Source organism: Orcinus orca, chromosome 2 (assembly GCF_937001465.1).
Source record: "Orcinus orca chromosome 2, mOrcOrc1.1, whole genome shotgun sequence".
In the NCBI taxonomy this organism is placed as follows: Eukaryota; Metazoa; Chordata; class Mammalia; order Artiodactyla; family Delphinidae; genus Orcinus; species Orcinus orca.
The window spans coordinates 55588737-55614036 of NC_064560.1; the positions used below are offsets into that span (position 1 = coordinate 55588737).

The following is a 25300-nucleotide window of genomic DNA, read 5'->3' on the forward strand; positions in this document are numbered from 1 at the left end:
GGCACCGTGTAGAATTCTCCGTAACACTGAACCATTTGCAATTGGCCTTGGAGCAATTATCCATATGCTGCTGGTCTCCCCACTACACTGAAAGGTCTCTGAGTACAGGAAGCTGGTCTGCTTCTGCTCATCCTTACACCCTCAGTGTCTGGTACACGGTGAGTGTTTAACATATTTTTAAAAATACTACATAATGTCAAAAAACTCTATGTAACTTACTTATTTGTTATGCTTGTTATCTGTTTCTCACCTTGCCCCTGGAAGGCAAGGGGTTGGCTGTTCTGTTCACCCATGTTCTCTGACAGCCTAAAAGGGGGCCCAGTGCTTAGAGGGCCCTTTGTGATCTTTTGTTGGAGGAATGAATAAATGAATGAATGAGTGAGTTGACTACAGTGAGAACCTAACTTCCTGGCAGTCCAGGATCTTGTTTGGTATAATTCCAAGCCCTTAAAAAGTGCTGGCCTGCGCATTTCTAGATAGAGAATGTCTCCAGGAAATTTCAATTTGTACTCCAGTGCTCAGAACCATGCCAGTCAGAGGCTCAGTCCTGTTACAGGTAAGAACTGCAGGAGGAGTAGCTTTGGCCACAGGCCAGCGTTCTGAGGTCAGCCACTTCACCTGTGGAATTCCCACACCTGTTCATCCTTGGGCCATCCCTTTGAATTGGAAAATAAATCCCATCCCTGCTCAGGTGTTGATTGATAAAGGCTTGAGCTACTGCCCCTTCAAGAGGAATTTGCATTTTAATAGAGGCTCATCAGCCCCAAAGGAATCAGTATCTCTTCTAAAGATGTAATTTTCCATCACAGCAACTGAAATATTTTGGGGCGAGACGCTGCAGTGTCGCCGATCCAGATCAACAGGCGGACTCCCTCAGTCCCGCCTTGAGGCTGTGTAAGACTGACCCACCATTTCCCACTATTATTACTGTGAACGTTGCCTCTTTGTGTCTAACCTCCTTAGGTCGCCTGACACTCGTGGGCCTCTCATGTCAACACAAGCCTTTTCAACACTGGCAGTCTTAAAGTGGTCACATCAACAGGGCCACAAGGTGAATTGTGACAAAACTTCCAAGCTTTCTTGGTACCCTAAGGAAGCCAACAGTCAGGTGTTTAAAACCTAATACGGGCAAAAGGGAGTAGAGACGATTTCGTAGGTCCTTCATGATACAGTTCATTTAAATTCGTTTTGTGCAATTTGTTTTCAGCCCCAACTTTTTACTTGTATCAAAAGCCCTGCAAATGGAAGGTGGGCAAGAGACATCCGTTCGTGAGCTGAGAATATTCTAAATGCCGAGCCCTCCAGGGCCGAGTTCTCAGTGGTGCCTTGAGAAATTCTGGAACTGCAGAAATTCTGGATCTTGGAATTCCGCATTCGAGAGCGGCTCCTGCTCGCCACACCTGGGACGGAGCGCTCGGAATTCACATCCTCCCGACCCCCGCCCCGCCACGCACGCCCCTCCGGCGCCCCGGGCCTGCCCCAGGCTAGGCGGCGGCTCGCCCCCTGTGGCGCGGCCGGGCCGCGGGCCCGGCTCCCAGGCCCCTTACCCGCCGCTGGCCCGGGGCTCCGCCTGCCGCCCTCGCCCTTCAAGCGCCCGCGATCCCCACTCCCCTCCGCGGCGAGGGGCGCGAGCGCCGAGGCCCAGCCACTGGGACCACACCTGTGCCAGCCCGTTCCCGCCCCGCTCGGGCCCAGCTGGAGCTCCGGGCCCGGCCCCGGCCCCGGCCCCGGCCCCGCGCGCGGCGGCGGGGCTCGCGCCCGGGGACAGAGGCGGCGGCGGCGGCTCGCTCCCGCGCCTGAGCTGGGGAGCGCGCCGGGCGGGCGGGAGAGGGCGCAGCGCGGCGCGGCCGGCGGGCGGCCCTGCTGAGCGGCGGCGGCGGCAATGGGCGCGGGCACCGGCGGGGGCTGCGGGTGCCCGGCTCCCCGCCCGGCCCGGCCCGCTCCCAGCGCGCTGCCGTCGCAGCCCCCGCGGCTCGCGGGGAGGCCAACCCCGCAGCTGAAGCAACTTGCCTCGGACCCTCGGTGAGGAGGGGCGGCGCGCGGGGCCGGACGGGAGCAGGAGAGGCGTGCGGGCGCTATGCCTCCGGCCGGCGGTCTCCGCGCGCCGCGCCCCGCCGCGCTGCCCCGCAGCCTGTCCCGCCTGCGCGAGTGCCCGGGCCGCTCTCGCATCGTGCTGGCGCTCGGGGCCACGCAGATGGCGCTCGGATGCCTCATCGTGGCCGTCAGCTTCGCTGCGCTGGCGCTCACCACCTCGGCCCGCGTCCGCCACTCCTGCCCCTTCTGGGCCGGCTTCTCGGTGAGTGTCGGCGTCGGGCGCGCACGGGGCTACGGGGGGGCGAGCCCACCAACCCGCGGGCGCCAGGTTCGGGGCTCAAGCGCCCGGGCGAGCTGCCGCAGCCCGGGGTGCGGTTCAAAACTCGGGCAGGATAACTCCGGGGACCCGACTCACCGCTCGCCGCCCTGGGAGCGTGGCTTTCCCTTTCCCATCGCGCTGGTCCCGGAGTAACTTTTCTTCGAGGAAGCAGAAGCCAGGCGCCCGCGGCCACCCGAGGGGCCTTCGGGTGAGGGTGGGCGGCGGGCGCGCTCCGAGGCGGGCGGCTGCGCCCTGGGGCCCCCGGCTTCCCGGAGGCTGGAGACCCGCCGGGCGGGCTGGGCGGCCCTGAGCGAGGCGGGAGCAGGGGTGCGAGCCTGGTGCCGGGCCGCGGCTCTGTGCGCGGGGCCTCCGCGGCGGCTCTGGCCGGGCACTGGGGAGCAGGGCGCGTCGCGTCGGGTCGCGGGTCAGTCGAGGCGGCGGGAACCGGCCGGACCCGCTTTGGCCGCCCACCCGCTTGGCGTCCAGGACTTGGCGCGTCCCGCGTTTGGCGGGAACGGGCCGGCGAGCTCAGCGGGCGGCGGGCCTGGGCGAGCGAGTGCTGGCGGCGTCGGGGGGCGTGTTCAGTGAGCTTCGTCGCCGCGAGGGTGACCGATTTTCAGGATTTTGACCCCCAAATTAGAGAATCCAGTGGCTGACAAACCTCCATAGGAGCAAAACCACCAGGAAATCCCATTAAAGGAAATGATTGTCTCCAAGAGTTAATTTTGGGGGGTATTTTTTGATTGAAGTTGTATTTTCCTGTATTAGTAAAGAACGGACATATGGAAACGGTAATAATCGATGCAGAGCAGATAGTCTTTATAAAGAGAGGCACTTGTTCTGTGAACTCTTGACATCTGTAACTACATTTGGTTTCTGGTGCCGGAGTACATCTTATAGGTTTAAACTGTAAACCCAGTGTGTTTAAGTTCCATCTCCAGAAATCCAAACCAAGCCTTTGTAACGAATGTTTGCTATTTGTTGTTGAGTTTTGAAATTTAAAAATTCTGTCCAGCTTCGCTTTTTGTTGTTGTTGTTCTTTTGTAATGGCCTTTGTTCTCTAAGTCCGATGCCCGGCTGGTAAAATGAGATCTGAGCAGAACTGACTCTGTGACACCCTGATCGATACAGGTATGGTGGTTCATCCTAATGGGGGTATTAATTTTCAAAGCTTATTTCAGACCAGGGGTGAGTCTTTGAGAGCTGATTAGGACATCAGCTATAGGTAATTAGGCCATAGCTCGCAGTGTTCTAATCAAAGACAGGGGTTTGGAAGCAAGACTCAGAAATCATGATTAAAACGGGCCCCTGTATAGTCTTCCTACCTCTGTAGCTCAGTTTTTAGCATGATTTAGTATGCATTGTTTCCATGTGGTCTGTCTAGTGGGCGCGAGTTTGTGTCTGCTGGAGCGGCCTACAGGTGGCAGACTGGTAAATGAGCTTCTCTTCCTGGCTTCTCCCTGGGCCTCTGCTTCTCCGCCTAGTCCTAGCTATGTGGCTTTGGCACTTTCAAAGGGCATGGAAAAAGAGCTGCCTTTTAATAATAAACTTAAAAGGGAGAACACTCGTCAAAAACGGTAGAAAAGCTGTTTATGTGAAAAATGTACATTCACTGCATTTTAGTCTAAAGAGTTAAATAAATATGTAATCCATGGATTCAGTTTGGGTGATTCATGGTTATTCCTTTCCACAGCTATAACCTATTAGTCCTAACTTCCTGCGATTCAGAATAATTCCACACGTGTCTGCTGTGTGCAGACGTGCCTCTAGGCTCTGGGGACAACAGTGAACAACATTCTCTGCTTACGTTTTAGAGGTTGTAGATTCTGCTCTCCGTCCACGTCCTGCTCCCCGCCTCTTTACACCCACTGTTTCATGTGCTAGTTTTCTTTCTTGAAACTGAATCTACCACATGCACCTTTACACTTCTTTCCAAACAGTATATACCATTTTTTACATATGACCTCTGCCCTTTGCAGACATGGTGGTTGGTTCCAGTGATGTTGGGACAGGTCTGCATGTTGGCGTGGCTTTCGGCGCTAACACTGGCCCCTTGCCATGGATGTGCCTGCCTGCCTGGACCTGGAAACCACTTTGCAAGGATAGTTTTCTTTTACGAATGGTGACTAAGATGGCCGGCTTTACACCAAAATCTGTTCTGCGTGGTTTAGGGCTGCCCTGTGTTTCCTCTGCATTTCCTGAAATAAGAGGTGTGGGCTCTTTAGCACTCTCTAGGTTGCTAGGCCTTCTCTGTGGTGTGTCCATGGTGAAGAACCATTGTAAGAATAATTTTCCTTTATTGAAGAAAAAACAATACCCAAGAAAATGGCTTACATTTATTGAGCACATACTGTGTGCCAGGCGTTAAGCTGGGTGTTTTTCGTGCTGCGATAGCACATTTCGTCTGTGGCCCCTGGCGCCCCTGCTCTTGCACAGTTCCCTGCACTTGAGCTTGGACTGGACCTCTGACTGGCCTTAGCCAGTGGGATGCAGCAGAACTAAGGCTGTCTCCAGGGCTAGGCCTAAGCCCTGAGATGTCCTGGCAGCTTCTGCAGGGTCCACTGAGGTGAAGAGGGATTAAGGAACTTGCTGTATTAGTCAGGGTTCTCCAGAAAAAGAGAACCAATAAATACATATGAGCAAGCTGGAGACCCAGGCACGCTGCTGGTATAATTCAGTCCAAGTCCAAAGGCCCAGGAACTGGAGGGCCCGTGGTGTAATTCCCAGCCTGGCCCCAAAGCCTGAGGACCCGGGGTGCTGATGGCCGAGGGCAGGAGCAGATGGATGTCCCAGCTCAGAGAGAGTGAATCTGCCCTTGTTCCGCCTTTTTGTCCTACTCAGGCCCTCACTGGCTTGGATGAGGCCCATCTGCGTGGATAAAGGTGACCTTCTTTACTCAGTCTGCTGATTTCAGTGCTAATCTCTTCTAGAGACACCCTCTCAGACACACCCCCAAATGATGTTTTCCTGTCTATCTGGGCACCCCTTCGTCTAGTCAAGTGGATACATAAAATTAACCTTCATGCCTGCCCAAGGTCACACCTGGCCAATGTCAGGTTTGCACTTTTTTTTTTTAACATCTTTTTTCCAGTATAATTGCTTTACAATGTTGTGTTAGTTTGTGCTGTACAACAAAGGGAATCAGCTGTCTGTATACATATATCCCCATATCCCCTCCCTCTTGCGCCTCCCTCCCACCCTCCCTGTCCCACCCCTCTGGGGGTTAAAAAGCACCGAGCTGATCTCCCTGAGGTGGATGGACCTAGAGTCTGTCATACAGAGTGAAGTAAGTTGGAAAGAGAAAAACAAATACTGTATGCTAACGCATATATATGGAATCTAAAAAAAAAATGGTTCTGATGAACCTAGGAGCAGGACATCAATGAAGACGCAGGTTTGCACTTAGTTGCTCTGACTTGTGAGGCCACAGTCCTAGCCATTAGACTTAATTGCCCCCCAGGCAGAGGCTGATGGGGGGTGGGGTGGTGCAATAGAGCAGGTGTAAAGGGTCAAAGGTAGAGCCTCCACAGGGAGGACACACCTGTTTCTTAGGAAAAGCACAAAATATGTGTAGAAAGGTGATGATTCAAGAGCACTTTGGGGAGGCATGAAATTAGGGAAATTGAGGAAGTCTGAGGATCGGGGACAGGGCTGGGGGGGTCCTTGGCAAGGTTGGAAACGGGAAGGGGCGGCAGGTCTGGCCAGGGAGCAGCTGCTGTTTCAGTGACTTGAGAACCACCTGCAAATGGTGGTCCTGTTCGGGGTCCCTGCCATCCAGTTGGAAATTAGGGGTGGGCTGACTTCCCCAGGGGATAAATGCTTGGCCCGTTTTGAGAGATGATGATCTATATGGACAGTTTAGAAGACTACCAGGGCTGTGTGTGTTTTTTTAAATGATCATCGAATTCAGTTTTTTTTTTTTAAAGTGAACCTTATATCAGAGAATCGACTAAACAGGTTAGTATATATAATAAAAAATATTAAAAATGGAATTAAAGGGGAGGGGAAGGAAATCTGCATTGCTGCCTCTGGCACTAGTGGAGGTCTTGAGTAGGTATCCTTTGATAGACCAGCCTCATTCTTTTTCTTTGAAGTTCTCTTCATGCCCAGGACATCAGCGACAAATAAGTACCCTGGGAATTATCCACATTGCCAGTTACCCGTGTTGATAAAGACATAGCCAGACATAGCCCTTAGGAGCTGACTGTTTATGCACGTGTGCGTATGTATTTTTTTTTCCTTTAAAAGCAACACTGTACTCCAAAAGCAACAGATGCTTGTTGCAATAACTGAAAACACAAAAGGGTATAAAGAAAATGGCGACAGTGCCTTCTTCCATCCCAATTCTGTACCCACAGGTAACCTGCATTGATGGTGTTGTTTCATGTGACCTTTCCATACTTTCCTTTACAATCACAAAAATATTAGGATTTATGTATATGTGTGGAATATGTCTCTTTTCTTTTAAATAATCTTTACAAGAGGTCATACTACACACCTTACTCCGTGGCTTCTTTTTTTTCTTTTATTTCGTGTATAATAAATATTCCCAGCCATAATTTATTATTCTTATTATTCCCATTATTTTTAATGACTGCATAAGGGTCCATAGTATGAATTTTTATAATTTATTCAGTTCTTTTCCTGCTGAGAATACTCTGTGTCAGTTCTGTGTCTCTATAAACAATGCTGCTTATCTAGCCTTAGAGACCAGTGCTTGTTTTCTGAGCATAAATTCCCCAAAGTGGAATGGCTTGTCGGAGGGTATTCAAATTTGGAATTTCATTAGATATTGCCAGATTAATTCCACGAAAGGTTGCAGTCATCCCTGCCCACAGAAGCATGACACCAGGGTGCCCTTTTGCCACCCTCTTACCAGCCCAGGCTGTTAGCATTCCTTAACATTTTATTCCTCTGATGAAGAAAAACATATTTCATTGTTTTCACTTGATCTGACTTTCCATGGTTATTTCTCTCATATGTTGCAAATGTTTTCTTGCAGTTTTTCATTTCTCATGTGGCTTAATTTTTGGTGTCTTTTACCATATATAAAATTTTAAAACTTTTTATGTAGTCAAATCTGTTAGTTTTCTCTTCTGCAGTGTGAGGGCTGTTTTCTTAGTTAAGATGGTTGTCATTACAGAGGTCACACAAACATTCCTTTACGTTTCCTTCTAATGTTTTTATTTTATTTTTTACATTCAAATTTTACATCATCCAGAATTTGTTTTGCATATGGTATGAAAAAAGGGCCTAACTTTATTTGCTTGCAAAGTTCCTATGTACCTATGCTTATGTTTTGGATTCTATTCAGCTTTACTCTCTTTTATTTTTTTTCATTGAGATGTAATTGACACAGAATATTATACTAGTTTCAAGTGTACAACATAATGATCCGATACTTGTATGTATTGCAAAATGATCACAATAAGTCTACTTATGCAATAAGTCTACTTACATATTCATCACCATATATATCGTAGTTGACAAAATTCTTTTTTCTTGGGACGAGAACTTTTAGGATTTAGTCTCTTAGCAGCTTCGAAACATGCAGTACAGGATTGTTGTTAACTATAGTCGCCATGCTGTACGTCACATCCCATGACAGCTTTACTCTCTTCATTGTTTTAGGGTCAATACCGCATACTTCTGATTAAGGCAACATCCTGGTGAGTTTTGCTGTTTGGTCAGGCAGGTCCCTCCATACTGTTTTCTTTTTCAAAGGTGCCTTGGCTCTTCTTCTGTATTAACTTTAAAATATCTGTGTTTATTACTCATAAATTAGTAGTTTCCAGTAATACCCTCTTAGGATTTTTAAAAAATTTATTTTATTTTTTGGCTGCATTGGGTCTCCGTTGTTGTGCACGGGCTTTCTCTAGTTGTGGCAAGCGGGGTGCACGGGCTTCGTATTGCAGTGGTTTGTTGCGGAGCACAGGCTCTAGGAGCGTGGGCTCAGTAGTTTTGGCGCACGGGCTCAGTAGTTGTGGCTTGTGGGCTCTACAGTGCAGGCTCAGTAGTTGTGGCTTGTGGGCTCTAGAGCACAGGCTCAGTAGTTGTGGCACGTGGGCTCAGTAGTTGTGGCTTGCGGGCTCTAGAGAACAGGCTTAGTAGTTGTGGCACACGGGCTCAGTTGCTCCGCGGCATGTGGGATCTTCCCGGACCAGGGCTTGAACCCGTGTCCCCTGCATTAGCAGGCGGATTCTAAACCACTGTGCCACCAGGGAAGCCCAACCCTCTTAGGATTTGGATTGCAATTGCATTACATTGATGGATCAATTTTGGAAGTACTGACAGTTTTATCATATGAAAACTTCCAATTCAGGAACATGGTTTGCATCTTCACTTCTTTGTCCTTTGTCTTTATACCTTTCAGAAAAATCTTTTATGGGGATGCGTTCATGGGGACAGATTTTCAGTCTCCCCTAAACTGCTTTTGAAAAGTAAACCAGTTTCTAAGATCATCCTAGAAAAAGCTGAGTGAGGACAGGTTGATGAAAGATGGGAGACGCCCACAGGTCAGGACATAGACGGTGTAGCCAGTCCACCAGCAGCAGCCGGAGCTGCAGATGAACAGCAGGGGAGGCGGGGCGTGGGTGGTGGGCAGTGAACGGGAGCTGTTGACAGGCTGTGGGAACCAAAATCACCACGAGTTACTCAAGCGGCAAAGTGGGTGGGCGCCGGAGAGGTGCTCTGGGGCTTCTGGTTGTGGGTGAGAACAGTAGCCGTGCAGGGACATGGAGCACAAGCCTGGGAGCATCCGACAAATGCACAGTGAGTCTTTTCTCCTAGAAGGTCAGAGCCTTACCCTGAGCTGAATGACTGGAAACATAAACCAAACTGAGCAGGACGGGTACACAGACGGCAAGGCAGGGGAGGTTCAGACGGTGCAGGTCGGGGGAAAGAGATCTCAGAAACTGCTCCAGCAGCAAAAGAGAAGACCCCGAGCAGAGAGTGTGGTCTTGGAAATTAAGGACTTCGGGGGTCTAGAGCTGGAGCAAAGGGCCAGGGTGGGAGTGAGCTTTATGAGGGTTCTGGATTTAACTCTGAGAAACAAATAAGTGGATACGTAGAGATCTCACACTTGAGTTCTTTACAGATCCATAGAGCCCGGCTGGGAAAGCTGTCCTAGCCCATCCTCCCTTCTTTAGGAGCTTTCTCTTCTCACATCGGGAAAATCCACCTCATTCATACATGGGGAACAAAAAATGGAACATTAGGTAACTTTATGCAAAATAGATTCAAAGGAAAATGATGAAAATGAACATAATGGTGCTACAGAAAATGAGAGCACACCAGAAAAATCATAAACTAATATTTCAAGATAAGCTAAAAGAAAAAACAATTTGAAAGAGTAACATCCAGCAGAAATTTAGAAACGACAAAGGATATGGCTAGGTAACAGAAAATTATGAAATGAGAACAGATTGATGTCAGGAAAGAATTAGGAAAAAATGAATTTTAGGAAGGAAGGCTAAATTGTGTCCAGAAGGAACACAAAAGCAAATGGTTTCCATAGACAGCACAGGAGTAAAAATACAGGATGAAAAGGAGAAAAATGAAAACAATAGCCAATAAAGAAAGGGATAGAGTGAATTAGAAAGTATAGGAGACAGGCAAAAGAGATCTCATATATGTATATATACAATTAGAGTGTCTAAGACAGGAAGAATAAAGCAATGGAATAAAATAAATATTTAGAACTATAATGCAAGAAAACTCTCCTAAAAATAAAAGAAGACCTAAAGTGTCTACCATGTAACTGGGGGTGGGTGGGTGGGAAATCAATGCAGAATAATCAACATTGAGATATATCCCTGTAAAATAATGAATGTTAAAGATAAGGAAAAAATCCTTTGGGCATCCAGATAAAAAGTCCTAGTCATTTGTATTGTGCATTGGAATTCTCATAGCCAAATAAATTCTTTGCTAGAAAAGGTGAAGCAATATTTTATTATTATTTTTTTAAGATGTTGGGGGTAGGAGTTTATTAATTAATTAATTTATTTTTGCTGTGTTGGGTCTTCGTTTCTGTGCTAGGGCTTTCTCTAGTTGTGGCAAGCGGGGGCCACTCACTATCGCGGCCTCTCTTGTTGCGGAGCACAGGCTCCAGACGCGCAGGCTCAGTAGTTGTGGCTCATGGGCCTAGTTGTTCCGCGGCATGTGGGATCCTCCCAGACCAGGGCTTGAACCCGTGTCCCCTGCATTAGCAGGCAGATTCTCAACCACTGCGCCACCAGGGAAGCCCAAAGCAATATTTTAAAAAGTAAATTTTGGGGGGAAAAAGTTGAAATTTCCAACTTGTAGAAAAGTTTTAGAACAGAACTGAGAACTCCTGTGCTGTATCCCTTCAGTTAAGTTCCCTGATTGTAACCGTTTTACTGTATTTGCCCCATGGCTTGCACTTGTGTACCCTGTCTGTCTTCCTCAGTGGCGGAAAAAAAAATCCATTATCATTAGTTTTTTTCTTGACCTTTTTGGGAGCAGGCTGCAGACGTGATGCCCCATCACCCCTAATAATTTCAGAGTATATCACCGCCACTCGAGGATACTGTTCTGTATTACCAGCACAAACTCCTCCAGACTAGGAAATCAACATTGAAAGAACACTGTCACCCGATTCATAGACTCCATTGCAATTTCACCAACTGTCCAAATAGTGTTCCTTTCCCCTTTCTGGCCCAGGATCCTATCCAGGAATATGCGTGTCTCATTTCTCTTTGCGCTTTTCAGTCTTCCTTTGTGTTTTCCATGGTCTTAAAGAGTATAAGCCTTATTATTCCATAGGATGACCCTGAACCTGGGTCCTTCCGGTTTATCCTCATGGCCACTCTTGGGTTATGCGTTCTTGGAAATGAATGAAAAGCAGAATGGAGGTGCAAGATGTTCTTTCAATTCCTTCTGTCTTCCGTATTCTCTGATGAGCAGCCCATGGTAATTTAAATTGTTGTTCCCATGTGAGTTGACTGACTTTTTCTCCTTTCATCTCCATTCTGCTATTAAACTCACCCAGTGAAATTTTTACTTTGGTTATTCTGTTTTTCAGTTTTAAAACTTTCCATGGGTTTCCTTTCATATCAACTCGTTTTTTTTTTTCCTTTTAGTTTTTGTAGCTTTTCATTCATTCCCAAAACGTTCGCTCTTACTTACTGGAACATTTTTATCTTCACTGCTTTAAAGTCTTTGATCATTCCAAGATCTATCAATGATTGTGTTTTCCCCTGGGAGTTGATCCTAATTCTTTGTAGGCTGAGTAACTTTGGATTATATCCTGGACATTTTGAATATTATGTTGTGAGTCTCTGTACATTGTTTAAATGCAATTAAGAATGTTGCTATTTTTTATGACACAAATGAACTTATCAATGAAATAGACTCACAGACATAGAGGACAGACTTGTGGTTGCCAAGGGAGAGGGGGCGGGGGAGGGATGGAGTGGGAGTTTGGGATTAGCAGATGCAAACTATTATATATAGAATAGATAAACAACAAGGTCATACTGTATAGCACAGGGAACTGTATTCAATATCCTGTGATAAACCATAATGGAAAAGAATCTGAAAAAGAATAGATATTTATATATGTATAACTGAATCACTTTGCTGTACAGTAGAAATTAACACAACATTGTAAATCAACTATATTTCAATAAAATTTTTTAAAAAAGAATGTTGCTATTTTTATGTTAACAGGCTATCCATTCTCTCCGATTTAGACCATGTGGAGCCCAGCCTTCTGTGGATTGTCATTCTGATGTCAGTCCAGTTTTCAAAGTCCTTGTAGTAGTTTTCAGCCTGTCCTGCACATACAACGCCCAGTGGCCAGTCTGGTTCTGGGATGGTGATCTATCCTGTAGTTCTGTATAGCACAGGGAACTCTACTCAATATTCTGTCATGGCCTATGTGGGAAAAGAATCTAGAAAAGAGTGGATATATGTCTATGTATAACTGATTCACTTTGCGGTACACCTGAAACTAACACAACACTGTAAATCAACTCTACTCCAATAAAAATTAAAAAAACAAGAAAGGATTCTGTTTAGGGTCGTGTCTTCACCTCAGGGATGAGCCCACTAGTTCATAAACAAATTTCAGGGATCACCTCCCGCAGTTCCTCCCTCTGTGATCTTCCTGATGTTTTCTGTTTCCCTGGGGCTTCTCTTATCCAGTCCTCCAAGAATGCTAGGGCTTGTTTTTTTTTTTTTTTCAAGTAAATATTAAGTTTATTTTAAAAGATTTTTTTTTAGGAGTAATGCGTGACTTTTTTTTTTATTGGGGTATAGTTGTTTTACAATGTTGTGTTAGCTCCTGCCGTGCAGCGAAGTGGAGTTCCCTGTGCTATACAGCAGCTTCTCATTAGTTATCTATATATGTCAATCCCAATCTCCCAATTCATCCCACCCCCTCCTTTCCCCCCTTGGTGTCCATACATTTGTTCTCTACATCTGTGTCTCTTTCTGCCTTGCAAACGGGTTCACCTGTATGATTTTTCTGGATTCCACATAGATGCGTTAATACACGATATTTGTTTTTCTCTTTCTGACTTACTTCACTCTGTTTGACAGTCTCTAGGTCCATCCGCATCTCTACAAATGACCCAATTTCGTTCCTTTTTATGGCTGAGTAATATTCCATTGTATATATGTACCACATCTTCTTTATCCATTCGTCTGTCGATGGGCATTTAGGTGCTTCCATATCCTGGCTGTTGTAAACAGTGCTGCAATGAACATTGGGGTGCATGTGTCTTTTTGATTAATGGTTTTCTCTGGGTATATGCTCAGGAGTGGGATTGCTGGGTCATATGGTAGTTCTGTTTTTAGTTTTTTAAGGAACTTCCATACTGTTCTCCACAGTGGCTGTGTCAGTTTACATTCCCACCAACAGTGCAAGAGGGTTCCCTTTTCTCCACACCCTCTCCAGCATTTATTGTTTGTAGATTTTTTGATGATTGCCATTCTGACTGGTGTGAGGTGATACCTCATTGTAGTTTTGGTTTGCATTTCTCTAATTATTAGTGATGTTGAGCATCTCTTCATGTGCCTCTTGGCCATCTGTATGTCTTCTTTGGAGAAATGTCTGTTTTGGTCTTCCATTTTTTGATTGGGTTGTTTGTTTTTTTGTTATTGAGCTGCATGAGCTGTTTTTATATTTTGGAGATTAACCCTTTGTTGCTTCATTTGCAAAAATTTTCTCCCATTCTGAGGGTTGTATTTTTGTCTTGTTTATGGTTTTCTTTGCTGTGCAAAAGCTGTTAAGTTTCATTAGGTCCCTTTTGTAAGACCGGACACTATAAAACTTAGAGGAAAACATAGGAAGAACACTCTTTGACGTAAATCACAGCAAGATATTTTTTGACCCACATCCTAGAATAATGGAAATAAAAATAAAAATAAACAAAAGAATGCTAGGGCTTTACCTTGTCTTGCTTAGGGGCCGTGCAGTGGGGGGACAAAGCGAGAGAACCAGCAACAAGGCTTTGTCCCGCCCTCTTGGGACCAAGCCCCTCCTCTGGAGCAGGCAAAGGGGAAGGGTCTTCTGTGCGTTGCCAGCTCCTGTTTCTGCTGTGGTGTTGCTTGGGTGCTGGGGTGTGAGAGTGCTGCAGAGAGAAACCCAGAAGCAAAAACACTGGGGATTTGCTCACTCTCTTTGGGCACTAGGGAGCCGATTTCCAAATCCTTGAGCCAGAGCTCGGGGGCTTCTCCCGGGCCCTGTCTGTCTGCCCGCATGCTCAATTGTGGGTTTTGGGCCGTGTTGCATTTTGGCTGGGGTATGCATGCTCAAGAGGGAGCAATGACAACCCTCTGCCACTGTGGTAGTAACTGGAGTTCCAGCGCTCTCCACCCATCTGCCTGCTGTTTTGCTCTGAGTTTCCCAGTGGTCTATTCTCTGCATCCCATCAGGTCCACGGCTGCAATCAGTGGGAGACACAGGGTGGTGTGTGCTTCCTCCACCTGGGATAAAACCTCAGTGCTTTTAATCTGCTTCCTTTGTGAGCCAAGCATCCTGTCTTCAGAGAATTGTCCTTTAAATATAAAGGCCAGAGACATAGAGTTTTGTTTCATTAAATTTAATTTTTTATTTTGTATTGGGGTAGAGTTGATTTACAATGTTGTGTGAGTTTCAGATGTACAACAAAGTGATTCAGTTATATATGTATCCATTCTTTTTCAGATTCTTTAAGTGAAGTCAGAGAAAGACAAATATCATGATATCACTTCTAGGAATCAAAAAAAAATGATACAAATGAACTTATTTACAAAGCAGAAACAGAGAGAGGGTTATGAATTTGCAAGAACTCTGGGACTGTTCCCCCTAGTGAGCCCTTTCATAGTTGTTTACTAGAGAGTGAGCTTCAGAAAACTGTTCAATGATGGTGAAGCTTTTCATAAGGTCTAGTGATGAACAATGACTAGGTTTCACTGTAGAATTAAAACTCAAAGATAGCAATAAGGGAGGCAGAGTAATACATAGCATTAGACGTTTGGGTTATGTGGAACCGTACAGCTAGAAAAATAAATGGAAGGAGATGAGGGAGAAGTAGAATCAGCTCCTTAATTGGCACATTGGGGTGAGCTAGGCTGGAAAAATGTCTCTGGAAACTGACAAAGCAAGAAGTGGAAGGTTAAGTTTATTGAAGACCATACAGATTAACAGCAGATTGAATACTGGTGACTAAAATGGATGCTTTAGGAAGAGCAGGTGGCGGGGGTGGGGGTGGGGAGACGGGGGGCGGGGGAGAAGCAATTACTAGCTAATTACATTATTGCTCATAGGAGGGAGGTAATAATATCCAAAAGTGGAGGGTGCTAAGGGAGTTATATAAGGTAGTAATATAAAAGGAGCAACTAGAACCAAATCCTTCCTACGTACCTACAGAAACACAGAGAGAGAAGCAAGTAGACTGCAGCCCACGGACAAAAAGACTGAGTTTGTGCGTCAGTGTTATAAATATAAGGCTAAAAATCTGCAAAGCTGATGCCACACATACAGACTGTACTAACATTATATAAATGGGCTTAATTCACCTAGTTTAAAAAGTTTTTCAGGTTGACTTAACAAAGCAAGATCTGGAGATAGAGTTAAAATGAAGAGATTTAGAAAGGCCAAAAATAAAAGGACTGGAAAAGATACACCGGGCAAATTCAAATAAAAAGAAAGCAGGCCTCTCTCTCTCTCTCTCTCTCTTTTTAAATTGAAGTGTAGCTGACTTACAGTGTTGTGTTAATTTCTGCTGTACAGCAAAGTGATTCAGTTTTCCACATATACACATTCTTTTTCATTTTGGTTTATTACAGAATATTGAATATAGTTCCCTGTGCTATATATACAGTAGGACCTTGTTGTTTATCCATCCTATGTATAGTAGTTTGCATCTGCTAACCCCAAACTCCCAATCCTTCCCTCCCCTATCCCCCTCCCCGTTGGCAACCACAGGTCTGTTCTCTATGTCTGAGGCCTCACTCTTGGTACCAGGCAAGGTAGGATTCATATATTCTTGCTTATTCGTGATACAATGTAATGTTGGATCTTTGTAGTTTGCTTCAGTGATTAACGTTTTTAATATGAATGTTAAATATTTGAGCAGGTGAAGTGTTCTAACCCTCTGTCCTATGGCTGCTGTACCTTTCTTGTCAAATGTGCTTTTGTGGTGTGTGTTTGTGTTGTCGTTGAAATTTCCCCTTCTCCAGGACTTACTGCTCCTATACAGAGAAACTGTTGACTTTTCTCTCTTATTTTGAAATTATTTATTCTACTTTTTAAAGTAAATGTCTTGTGCTTTCCATTTCTACATCCATATCATCTATAAATAATTGTTTCTTTATATTCAGTGTTTTCATATCTCAATATTTGTCGTATGCTGCTTACTCCTGTCCTTATTGCATTAATCGGAATCTTCAGTTTTAATGGTACTGTGAAAGGAAGCATTCATGTCTTGCTCTTGAATTTACTGGGAAAAGCTTTAGTTTCATTGCTTTTATTTCTTATTAGGTAGGTAATTTTGATGACTTAAATTTTGCTGTAATTTCAAACTTGGAGAAAAGTTGCAAAAAAGTACAAAGAATGCCATATATCCTTAACCCAGATTCACCAATTATTAACATTTTGCCCCTTTCATTTTGTCGTTTCCAGACCCCCAAACCCCCTGAACAATCAATTGGTCGACTGATTGATACCTCCATCTACATATATTTTCTGAATCACGGGAGAGTACGTTGCATGCCCCTTTGCCCCTAAATACTCCAGTGTATATTTCCTAAATAGGCATTACATAAACATGAAGCCACCGTAAAAGTGAGGAAATTAACATCGATCCAACACTATCCACAGTCCATATTCAAATTTTGCCAGTTGTCCCCAGAATGTTCTTTGTAAATATTTCCCTCACCTGCTCTCTAGTCCAGTATTCAAATTAGGAATTTAAAAGTCAAACTTACGTAGTTTCCTGTTCAGAATTCTTACAAGGAATGACTGCTGAACTTTTCAGGTGTCATCTGTTTATGTAATCTCTTGGTTTTTCTCTTTAAGTAATTGACGTACTGAAGGATGTTGATTGATTTCCTAATGTTGAATTATCCTTGGCTTTCTGGAGTCATCCTTATCACTTACTCTTTTAACGTATTGTTAGAATCCATGTGCTGTAATATTAAGATGTTTGCTTCCATAGCCACATACAAAATTGGTCTGGAGTTTGTGCGTTCACACATGTACACAAGCATACACTATCTTTATTAAACCTTGTTATGTTGTGCTGGCTTTGTAACATAAATTGGTGAGCTCTCCGTATTTTTCTGCGGACTAGCATAGGAAAGATTTGTTCTAAGTTAGACAGCTCAAGGAATTTAGGCCATTCCCATTTATTAAGATGTGTGATAGATTTAGTCATTCCTTTTGACTTTATTATTATACTTTACTGTTTTCTTTTTGCTGGATTGATAAAATTAATTTTTTAAAAAAATATGTATTTTTAAAATTGTGGTAAAATACACATAACATAAAATTTATGATTTTAACCATTTTAAGCATACAGGTCTGTGGCATTAAGAACATTGATACGATTGTGCAACCGTCACCACCATCCTCTCCAGAACTTTTGTAAAACTGAACCTCTGTCCCTATTAAACAATGACTCCTCATTTCCCCACCTCCAGCCCCTGGCAGCCACCTTTCTACTTCCTGTCTGTGTGAATTTGGCTATTTCAGGCAACTCCTGTAATGGAATCATACAGTTGTATTTCCTTTGTGATTGGCTTATTTCACTTTGCATAATATGTTCAAGATTCATCCATGTGATAGCACACATCAGGATTTTCTTCCTTTTGAAGGCTGAATAATATTCTGTTGTATGGATAGACCATATTTTGTTTTTCCATTCTTCTGTTGATGGACACTTCGGTTGCTTCCACCTTTTGGCTTATTGTGAATAATGCTGCTATGAACACGGGTGTACACATATCTCTTTTCAAGCTGCTTTTTAAAAATTTTTTTTATTGGAGTATAGTTGATTTACAATGATGTGTTAGTTTCAGGTATACAGCAAAGTGCATCAGTTATACATATACATATATGCACTCTTTTTTTTTAGATTCTTTTCCCATATAGGCCATTACAGTGTATTGAGTAGAGTTCCCTGTGCTATACAGCAGGTTCTTATTACCTGTTTTATATATAGTAGTGTGTATATGTCAATCCCAATCTCCTAATTTATCCTTCCCCTCCTTATCCCCTGGTAACCATAAGTTTGTTTTCTACATCCGTGGCTTTGCTTCTGTTTTGTAAATAAGTTCATTTGTACCCTTTTTTTAGATTCCACATATAAGCGATATTGTATATTTGCCTTTCTGTGTCTGACTCACTTCACTTAGTATGATAATCTCTAGGTCCATCCATGTTGCTGCAAGTGGCATTATTTTATTCTTTTTTATGGCTGAGTGATATTCCATTGTATATATGTACCACATCTTCTTTATCCTTTCCTCTGGTGATGGACATATAGGTTGCTTCCGTGTCCTAGCTACTGTAAATAGTGCTGCAATGACCATTGGGGTACATGTATCTTTTCGAATTATAGTTTCCTCTGGGTATATGTGCAGGAGTGGGATTGCTGGGTCATATGGTAATTCTATTTTTAGTTTTTTAAGAAACCTCCATACTGTTCTCCGTAGTGGCTGTAGCAGTTTACATTCCCACCAACAGTGCAAGAGGGTTCCCTTTTCTCCACACCCTCTACAGCATTTGTTATTTGTAGACTTTTTAATGATGGCCATTCTGAGCAGTGTGAGGTGGTACCCCATTGTGGTTTTGATTTTTATTTCTCTAATAATTAGTGATGTTGAGCATCTTTTCATGTGCTTTTTGGCCATCTGTATGTCTTCTTTGAAGAAATATTTAGATTTTCTGCCCATTTTGATTTTTATTCCATTCCCCAAACCCCTTCTCCTGTGCATCTCCATTCTCCTAATAGTTATATTTTCATCTTTGACAATCGATTGAAATCTGAATTTTCTGTTAGCACACCCAATTGAATGATAGATATCATTGCTAGCCTTCTCCTTCAAGCCAAATGGTTTCTTTGTAATTTCTCATCCCTTAGTTTGGCCACCCCCTCACCTCCTATCCTGCAAACCCCGCAGGATGAAACCTTTGGAACTTTTCTGTGTCCCTGATTCATTCTGAAAGATGAGTTCAAAAGAAAACAGACTTTGAACATTATATAGTCTACATAATTTGAGTATGTGAGGGAGAACTTTTTTTTGCTTCAGATTTCAGTCTTTTATTGGATAAGTTTGAATTTGAATCTTGAAAAGTTCAAAAAGTAGTGTATCCTAGGGTCTTATTGCAGAGTCAGGAAAATATAATAAAGCTGGTGATGGGTTCTTAAGACGACTCTGTATTATTTCCATATTTGTTGATGAGTTCAAACCACATGCGAGCACTTTGCTCTTGCAGAGCTGGCATTGGGGTGACAGTGATGGAAGGAGAGATGGTGGGCCGCAGGGAAGATGCAGAGGCGGCTGTGACAGGGCTGCCTTCCAGCCTGCAGGACCACACCCTCTGCTGAGACGTTTGCCTGATGAAGTGAGGACCCTCTGGTCCTGGGAGAACTCCTTTTACCTTCCCCACAGGGGCCATATGTGTAATGCCTCCTGTTCTCTTTTCTGGAGGCACGCCTGCCTGTGTGCTGACCAAGTGCAGCCCTGAGACCTTCCTTTCCAGCGACCAGGTACAATTCCTAGGGAAGGTGAGATTTCCGGGCCCACTGTCCGAGACATGCCCAGGCTCAAGCCTGCCTGAATTCTGTTTCTGCATTTAGGCACTTTACCCATCTAACCTTGATAGCTTCAGCTGATCATTATGGCCTGCTCTTACCTCCTTTGCATCCAAGTGACGATGAAAGTGTCCTATTTCACTTAAAGGGTGCAGTACAGTGAGGTGGAGACCACGGGAATTGGGGATACTGGCATTTTGTGGGGAGGGGGATGCCTTCAGTCAAGTACATGATAAATGTAAACAAACTACTTCTTTTGCATCAGCAGCTACCAGAGCCTATTACGTAATTATCTATCACAGAGACAAGCAACTTAATTGTTCGAAGATAAACCCTTAAAATTTCAGCTCATCCTTTTACAGAAAAAGTATAGAGAATTTAGGACTTCATGAAAAAGCAAATTTTTTTTTGAAAAACATTGATGCGACGTAATGATGAGTATTGTTTCTCATCTGTAATGAGAAATTGTAGCTAATGGCTTTGATAGTGATACAAATAGCGATTTTGAAATACATTTTTGGAACCCTCAGAATTTGAAAGGACTCTGAGAATGGTCCCTGTTTAACATGTTAATAAGCAGCATATACTATATATGTATATTAAGTATAATACGTATAATAAAGAGCATATACTCATCAGAATCTTGTGATTTAAAAAGAATACATCTTTTTTTTTCAATTATACCCCCCACAGCTCTTTACAACTGTTCACTAAGGGACACTGCCTTTGTAGGAACTAACGTTTGACCCAGTCTCAGAAAAAGTCAAAGCATCTGCTTTTCACCTGCCAATTCATTAAATTCAGCGTTGGTGTCCCCAGGGCCTCTCTCCATGCTTGTCATTGCCTTTTGGTGCCGAGGCAGCTTGTGAGGCTCAGAGCTGACCCTTTTCAAGATGAGGAAGTAACACCCAAGAGGTGTGAGTGGATTAAGAGAGCTGGAGTCTGTCATACCTAGTGGTAAATAGCTTCTGAAGATTGACTTTCTCTTCGAAAAAAGAGAATGTGTAAATATAATACATATATGTGTGTATATGTGTGTGTATATATATATGATGCTTTATCTTTTTTCTGTATAAAGAATAACAAAAACCAAAAGAAAATGAAACAAAAAGCCAGAAAGCCCCTGAGCAAGGCACCTGCCCGGTGACTTCAAGAATTACACCTGTGGTCCAGATGGTGTGCCTCTCAGGTGAGACGCATAAAATCAGAGCTTAAGAGAAAGAGCCGTGATATCACATATTCTGGTGAAAGCACGCAATGTCTCTCTCTCTGTTTTTTGATGGTGATTGTGATGATGATGATAAAAGTATTATTGACTTAATTTCATGGAAATTAAAGCAGCATGGAATGGTGCAAATCGAAGTGCTAAATCGAATCCTTAGCTCCCGCCTTCCCCATTCCTTGGAGTTAAATATTTTCAACCTTTCTGTTGTTACTTTTTTTTTATAAGATTTTTTTTTTGGATGTGGACCAGTTTTAGAGTCTTTATTGAATTTGTTACAATATTGCTTCTGTTTTATGTTTTGGTTTTCTGGCTGGGAGGCATGTGGGCTCTTAGCTCCCTGACCAGGGATTGAACCTGCACCCTCTGCATGGGAAGGCGAAGTCTTAACCACTGGACCGCCAGGGAAGTCCCCTGTTGTTACTTCTTTGGTGGCAGGTGCGCCATTGTCTTTATATCAGATGTCACTGACGAGAGGTCTGATCCTGTGTTGATTCATCTTCTTCCGTTGGTGACCTAGCCTGTTTTTCCTTTCTGGAAGCTTCTAGGGTCTACTCTTGACTCTTGGTGTCCTGATTCACAGTATTTCGTGAAGGGACGTAGGCACTCAGTGTGTCCCTTCTTTGATACTGGAAATATTTTTCTTTGATTATTTCCTTATTTCTATTTTCTCGGAACTTCTGTTTGTTGGCTGTTTGACCTCCTGGGTTGATCTTCTGGGCATCCTAACTTTTCTCTCCTATTTGCCATGCCACTACTTTTTACTTTATCCTCTGAGAGATTTCTTCAGTTTCAGCTTCAGCTTCTGGATCAGGTGTTGAAATTTTAAAAAATAATTGCAGCAGAGACAGGGTTGGCCAATGGAAAGGACTCCCTGGGGGTCTGCAGGCTGCACTTGAGTAAGCCTTTGCTTTTCTTTTAATTTTTTTATATTGGAACATAGTTGATTAACAATGTTGTATTAGTTCCAGGTGTACAGCAAAGTGATTTAGTTATACAAACACACATATCTCTTCTTTTTCAAATTCTTTTCCCATTTAGGTTGTTATATAATATTGAGCAGAGTCCCCTGTGCTATAGTAGGTCCTTGTTGGTTATCCATTTTAAGTGTAGTAATGTGTACATGTCAATCCCAAGGCTTTTCTGAAAGGCAAGGGAAGCAGATATCACAGAAGTTGGATTCCCCCCCCCCGCCCCCACCCAGGGGCCTTCCTCTGCCACACAGGATGCACTTTGAATTGTGAAGCCCAAGGTGTTTGAGACCAACTGTCTCATCTGAGGCGGGGTCTTTTCTATCCTTCTGATTACAGAGCCAAAACGAGGCTACCAGGTTCAAAAACAAAAACCTAGAGAACAGGTGCAAACACTTTCTATAAACCATCTGACAAAGTGGTGTAGGTCTCCCCTGCTCTGTTTGGGACTCCAGCATGGGTCAACATCAGTTGCAAGTTTCTGCATTTCATTCTGATTTGGCTAACTGTCTGCACCCTTGTTCCAAGCCTCTCTGGACACCAGCACAGCTTGGTAACCACCCGGGGGAGATGAACCCTGTATTGATACAGTAACCATAATTAAGATTGTGATGCTGTCTTTCATCTTTTCTGCTAATTTTTCTTAATATTCCTCTTATTTTCTGTTTGCATTATTTTCCATTTCTGCCTGAGGGTACTAATTAAGTCAAGAAGGTTTCTTCTTATTCTCGAATTGTTTCCTCTAGCGTTTTTCTATTTTTTTCTTCTGAATCTGCCTCTTCTGTGGTTTTGATTATCCCTAATGGTCTGGCTGTTCTTGGTGTCCTTTGGGGTTTATCATTGAGGGACTAGTTGATTCATAGCATGTTTTCCTTGCTTTCCTGTCCTACCCATTGAACAGGGGCTTGACCTCGCTCTGTCTAGGTGTGGGCAAAGCAGGTCACCTGGCAGCTTCACCTTTGGATGTTGGGTGGGAACTCTCCTCCCATGTGCTTGAGAGAGCATCTGCTCTGGGGTGTGAATTCTCGCTTTGGAAGCAGACGAGGCAGAAAGCTCGTTTCTTTGGTGCGTACAGCATTCTTTTGGTTTCTGCCTGAGAGCAGACACCAGTGCTGTAAGTCTGGGTTGAGAGCAGGGGGTCTGGGGGTCTGAGGCCCATCTGTAGTTCTGCAGACAGACTGTAGTCACTTGCTCTTTGGGTCCCATGTCTTGCTTTTGCCCTTGGGACCTGTGGTCTGGGGTCTCATCTCCAAAACCTTCTCTCACATATACACTGATCCAGAATCTTCCCTCCGGTTCCTTCACCGTTAACTGAGCTTAAATTTTTTTCACATCTTTCAGTGATCTTGTTTTTCTTCTCTGGCACCCAGATTAGCTGCCTTGGCAGAGAACTTCAGGGGGAGCAGCTCACACGATCTGGGACTGGATGGCAGAACTGCCTCCCTTGCATCCTGGGCTAGCTCCCCAAGTTGCATTGCACCCCTCTTTCCACTGCCTGGTGTCAACTTTCTGGCCCTCACTCTAGTTATTGCAAGAACAATATTTCTGAGAATTTAAAGGGACCCATTTTTAAACTTCCTGTAAATCATATTACCCTGCAGCTCTTTCACCCATTCATTCGAGGACATTCATGGCTTTAGGGTAAGAGAACAGAGAACTCATTCCTCAGCTTTGAGTCCCAACACTGACTTCCTTGAGTCTCTGGAGAGACAACAGTCATGAAAACCAGGCTTTTTTACGAGAGAAAAGGAATCTTTCAGTGCCGGGAGCTCTCCTTTATCTACTGAGAGCAAAGCTTAAAGGCCTGAAGATTGTTTTAGTCTTAAGCACTGTGTTGGTAAACGGAGGATGGAAGGGTTTTTCCATCTAGCAGGACGCCGTCAGGAAGGGGAGGCAGAAAGCCCTCTGGGGGTAAGAGAAGAACCCTGAGAAGCTGGAGCGAAGAGGCTACTTGGGTCCCTGAGCGGCCAATCTTTTCAAAGCCCCTTTCTCTGCCCTGGAGACGCAGCTGTGGCTACGGAGACCCCAGCCTCTGCACCCCCTGCCCCCTACTGGCTCCCTCTGGCCTCTGGTTTGTTGTTTTATAGTGTATTTTGCTGTGGAAACATCACGTTTAGTTACTTTGGAGCCCATCACCTGGTCCCATTGTTCCCCCCACCCCCACCCCATCCCTTTACCCGAGCGCCCTTTGATTTCTTGTTTCTGGAAACGGTATGCCGTGCATCTATTGTAGAGTAACCCCAGTGACTCAGTATTACCATGGTGTGATGTTGTTTTGTGCAATTTTGAACAATTAAAAGACTCTTTTTGAAATTAAAGAGAAAGGGTCCCCGAGAAGGGACACGGTACATTGGCATCTCACCCCACTGCACATGGCGGGCTCCAGGTGGGTGGATGAGACCCCCACCTCTCGGAGGGCTGCTGGAGCCCTTTCACCCTTCATGCTTTCCAGTCTGATGCAGGAGCCACAAGGCATCGCTGAGGAAGGAAGTGTCTAGACCAGGGTAGGAAACCTTTCTGTCCAGGGCAGTAGGTGTTTCAGGCCTTGTGGGCGGGGTGATCTCCATTGCAAGGACTCCACTCTGCCACTGCAGTGTGAAAGCAGCCCTACCCACTTCGTAGGTGAATGGGTGTCGTTGTGCCCCAACAAAACTTTGTTCACAAAAACACAGCAGGCCAGGTTTGACCCACGGACCACTGTTTGCTGACCCCTCATCTAAATGATTGGGCCCGAGATTTCCCGTGGCCTGTGTGTGGGATAAAGACGTCTGGAGGTTTCTGTGTACATGTGAGGCATGTCAAAGGAAGCTCGGAGTGAGGGCCCCTCAGTGGATGGAGGCAGAGAGACGCCCCTAGATGAGATGATAGGTCAGAGCATCCGCAGTGGGCGCTGTGCAGACCATGGCCCAGGCTCAGGATCCTCAGGGCCACCGCCCAAGATGCGATGAGGTTGGGGCAGAGGCAGCAGGGCCAGTGGTCCGCTCGCCGGGGTTGGTGACATTGCCTTGTCCCCTGAGGTCCACCTCTGCCACAGACTCGCCGAGGGCGGGGCTGACCCTGCAGGATGGGCATGCGCCCGGGTGGGCTACACCTCTCAGGGGGGCTCCTCTCTCCCTGCACCAGTGGGCGCCTGGTTCACTCACAGAGTTCTTCGCACTTGAGACCGTTCTCTCCCTCCTCTGAGACACGCACTGCCCCCTTCCCATCTCCACTTGGACGAGTCTCAGCACCAAATTCAGGAGTCCCCACCCAAGTTCCTCATCCTCCCTCCATGCAGGTGTCTTTTCCTGGGTCTCGGGGGTGCTTTCACCACTCCCCACTCAACACCCACCCGGTTCCTCAAAGCAGCTAACCCACGTCTTGTCGGTCCCCGAGTCCTGTTGACTCTTCCTCTCAAGTATCTATGCCTGTCCCCCATGTGTATCTCTTTTCCAGATCATTCCCATGGCCCCTACCTGGCTTCTCACTTCCACTCTTGTCCCCCCGT

At 44.9% G+C, this 25300-nt stretch overlaps 1 protein-coding gene across 4 annotated transcripts in view; it reads left to right on the forward strand.

Annotated features, from left to right (window-relative positions):
- Positions 1 to 1926: 1926 nt before the first annotated feature.
- Positions 1927 to 25300, forward strand: part of ENTREP2 (endosomal transmembrane epsin interactor 2) — a 363383-nt gene continuing 340009 nt past the window's right edge. For 3 of the 4 annotated variants that reach the window (XM_004278359.3, XM_049705698.1, XM_049705696.1), the window contains exon 1: positions 1927 to 2296. In XM_004278359.3, the coding sequence (XP_004278407.1) occupies positions 2078 to 2296 (219 nt within the window). In that variant the 5' untranslated portion in view covers positions 1927 to 2077. Of the gene's footprint in view, positions 2297 to 8970; positions 9125 to 25300 lie in introns of those variants that run through there. The other variant, XM_049705697.1, reaches the window with a different exon arrangement.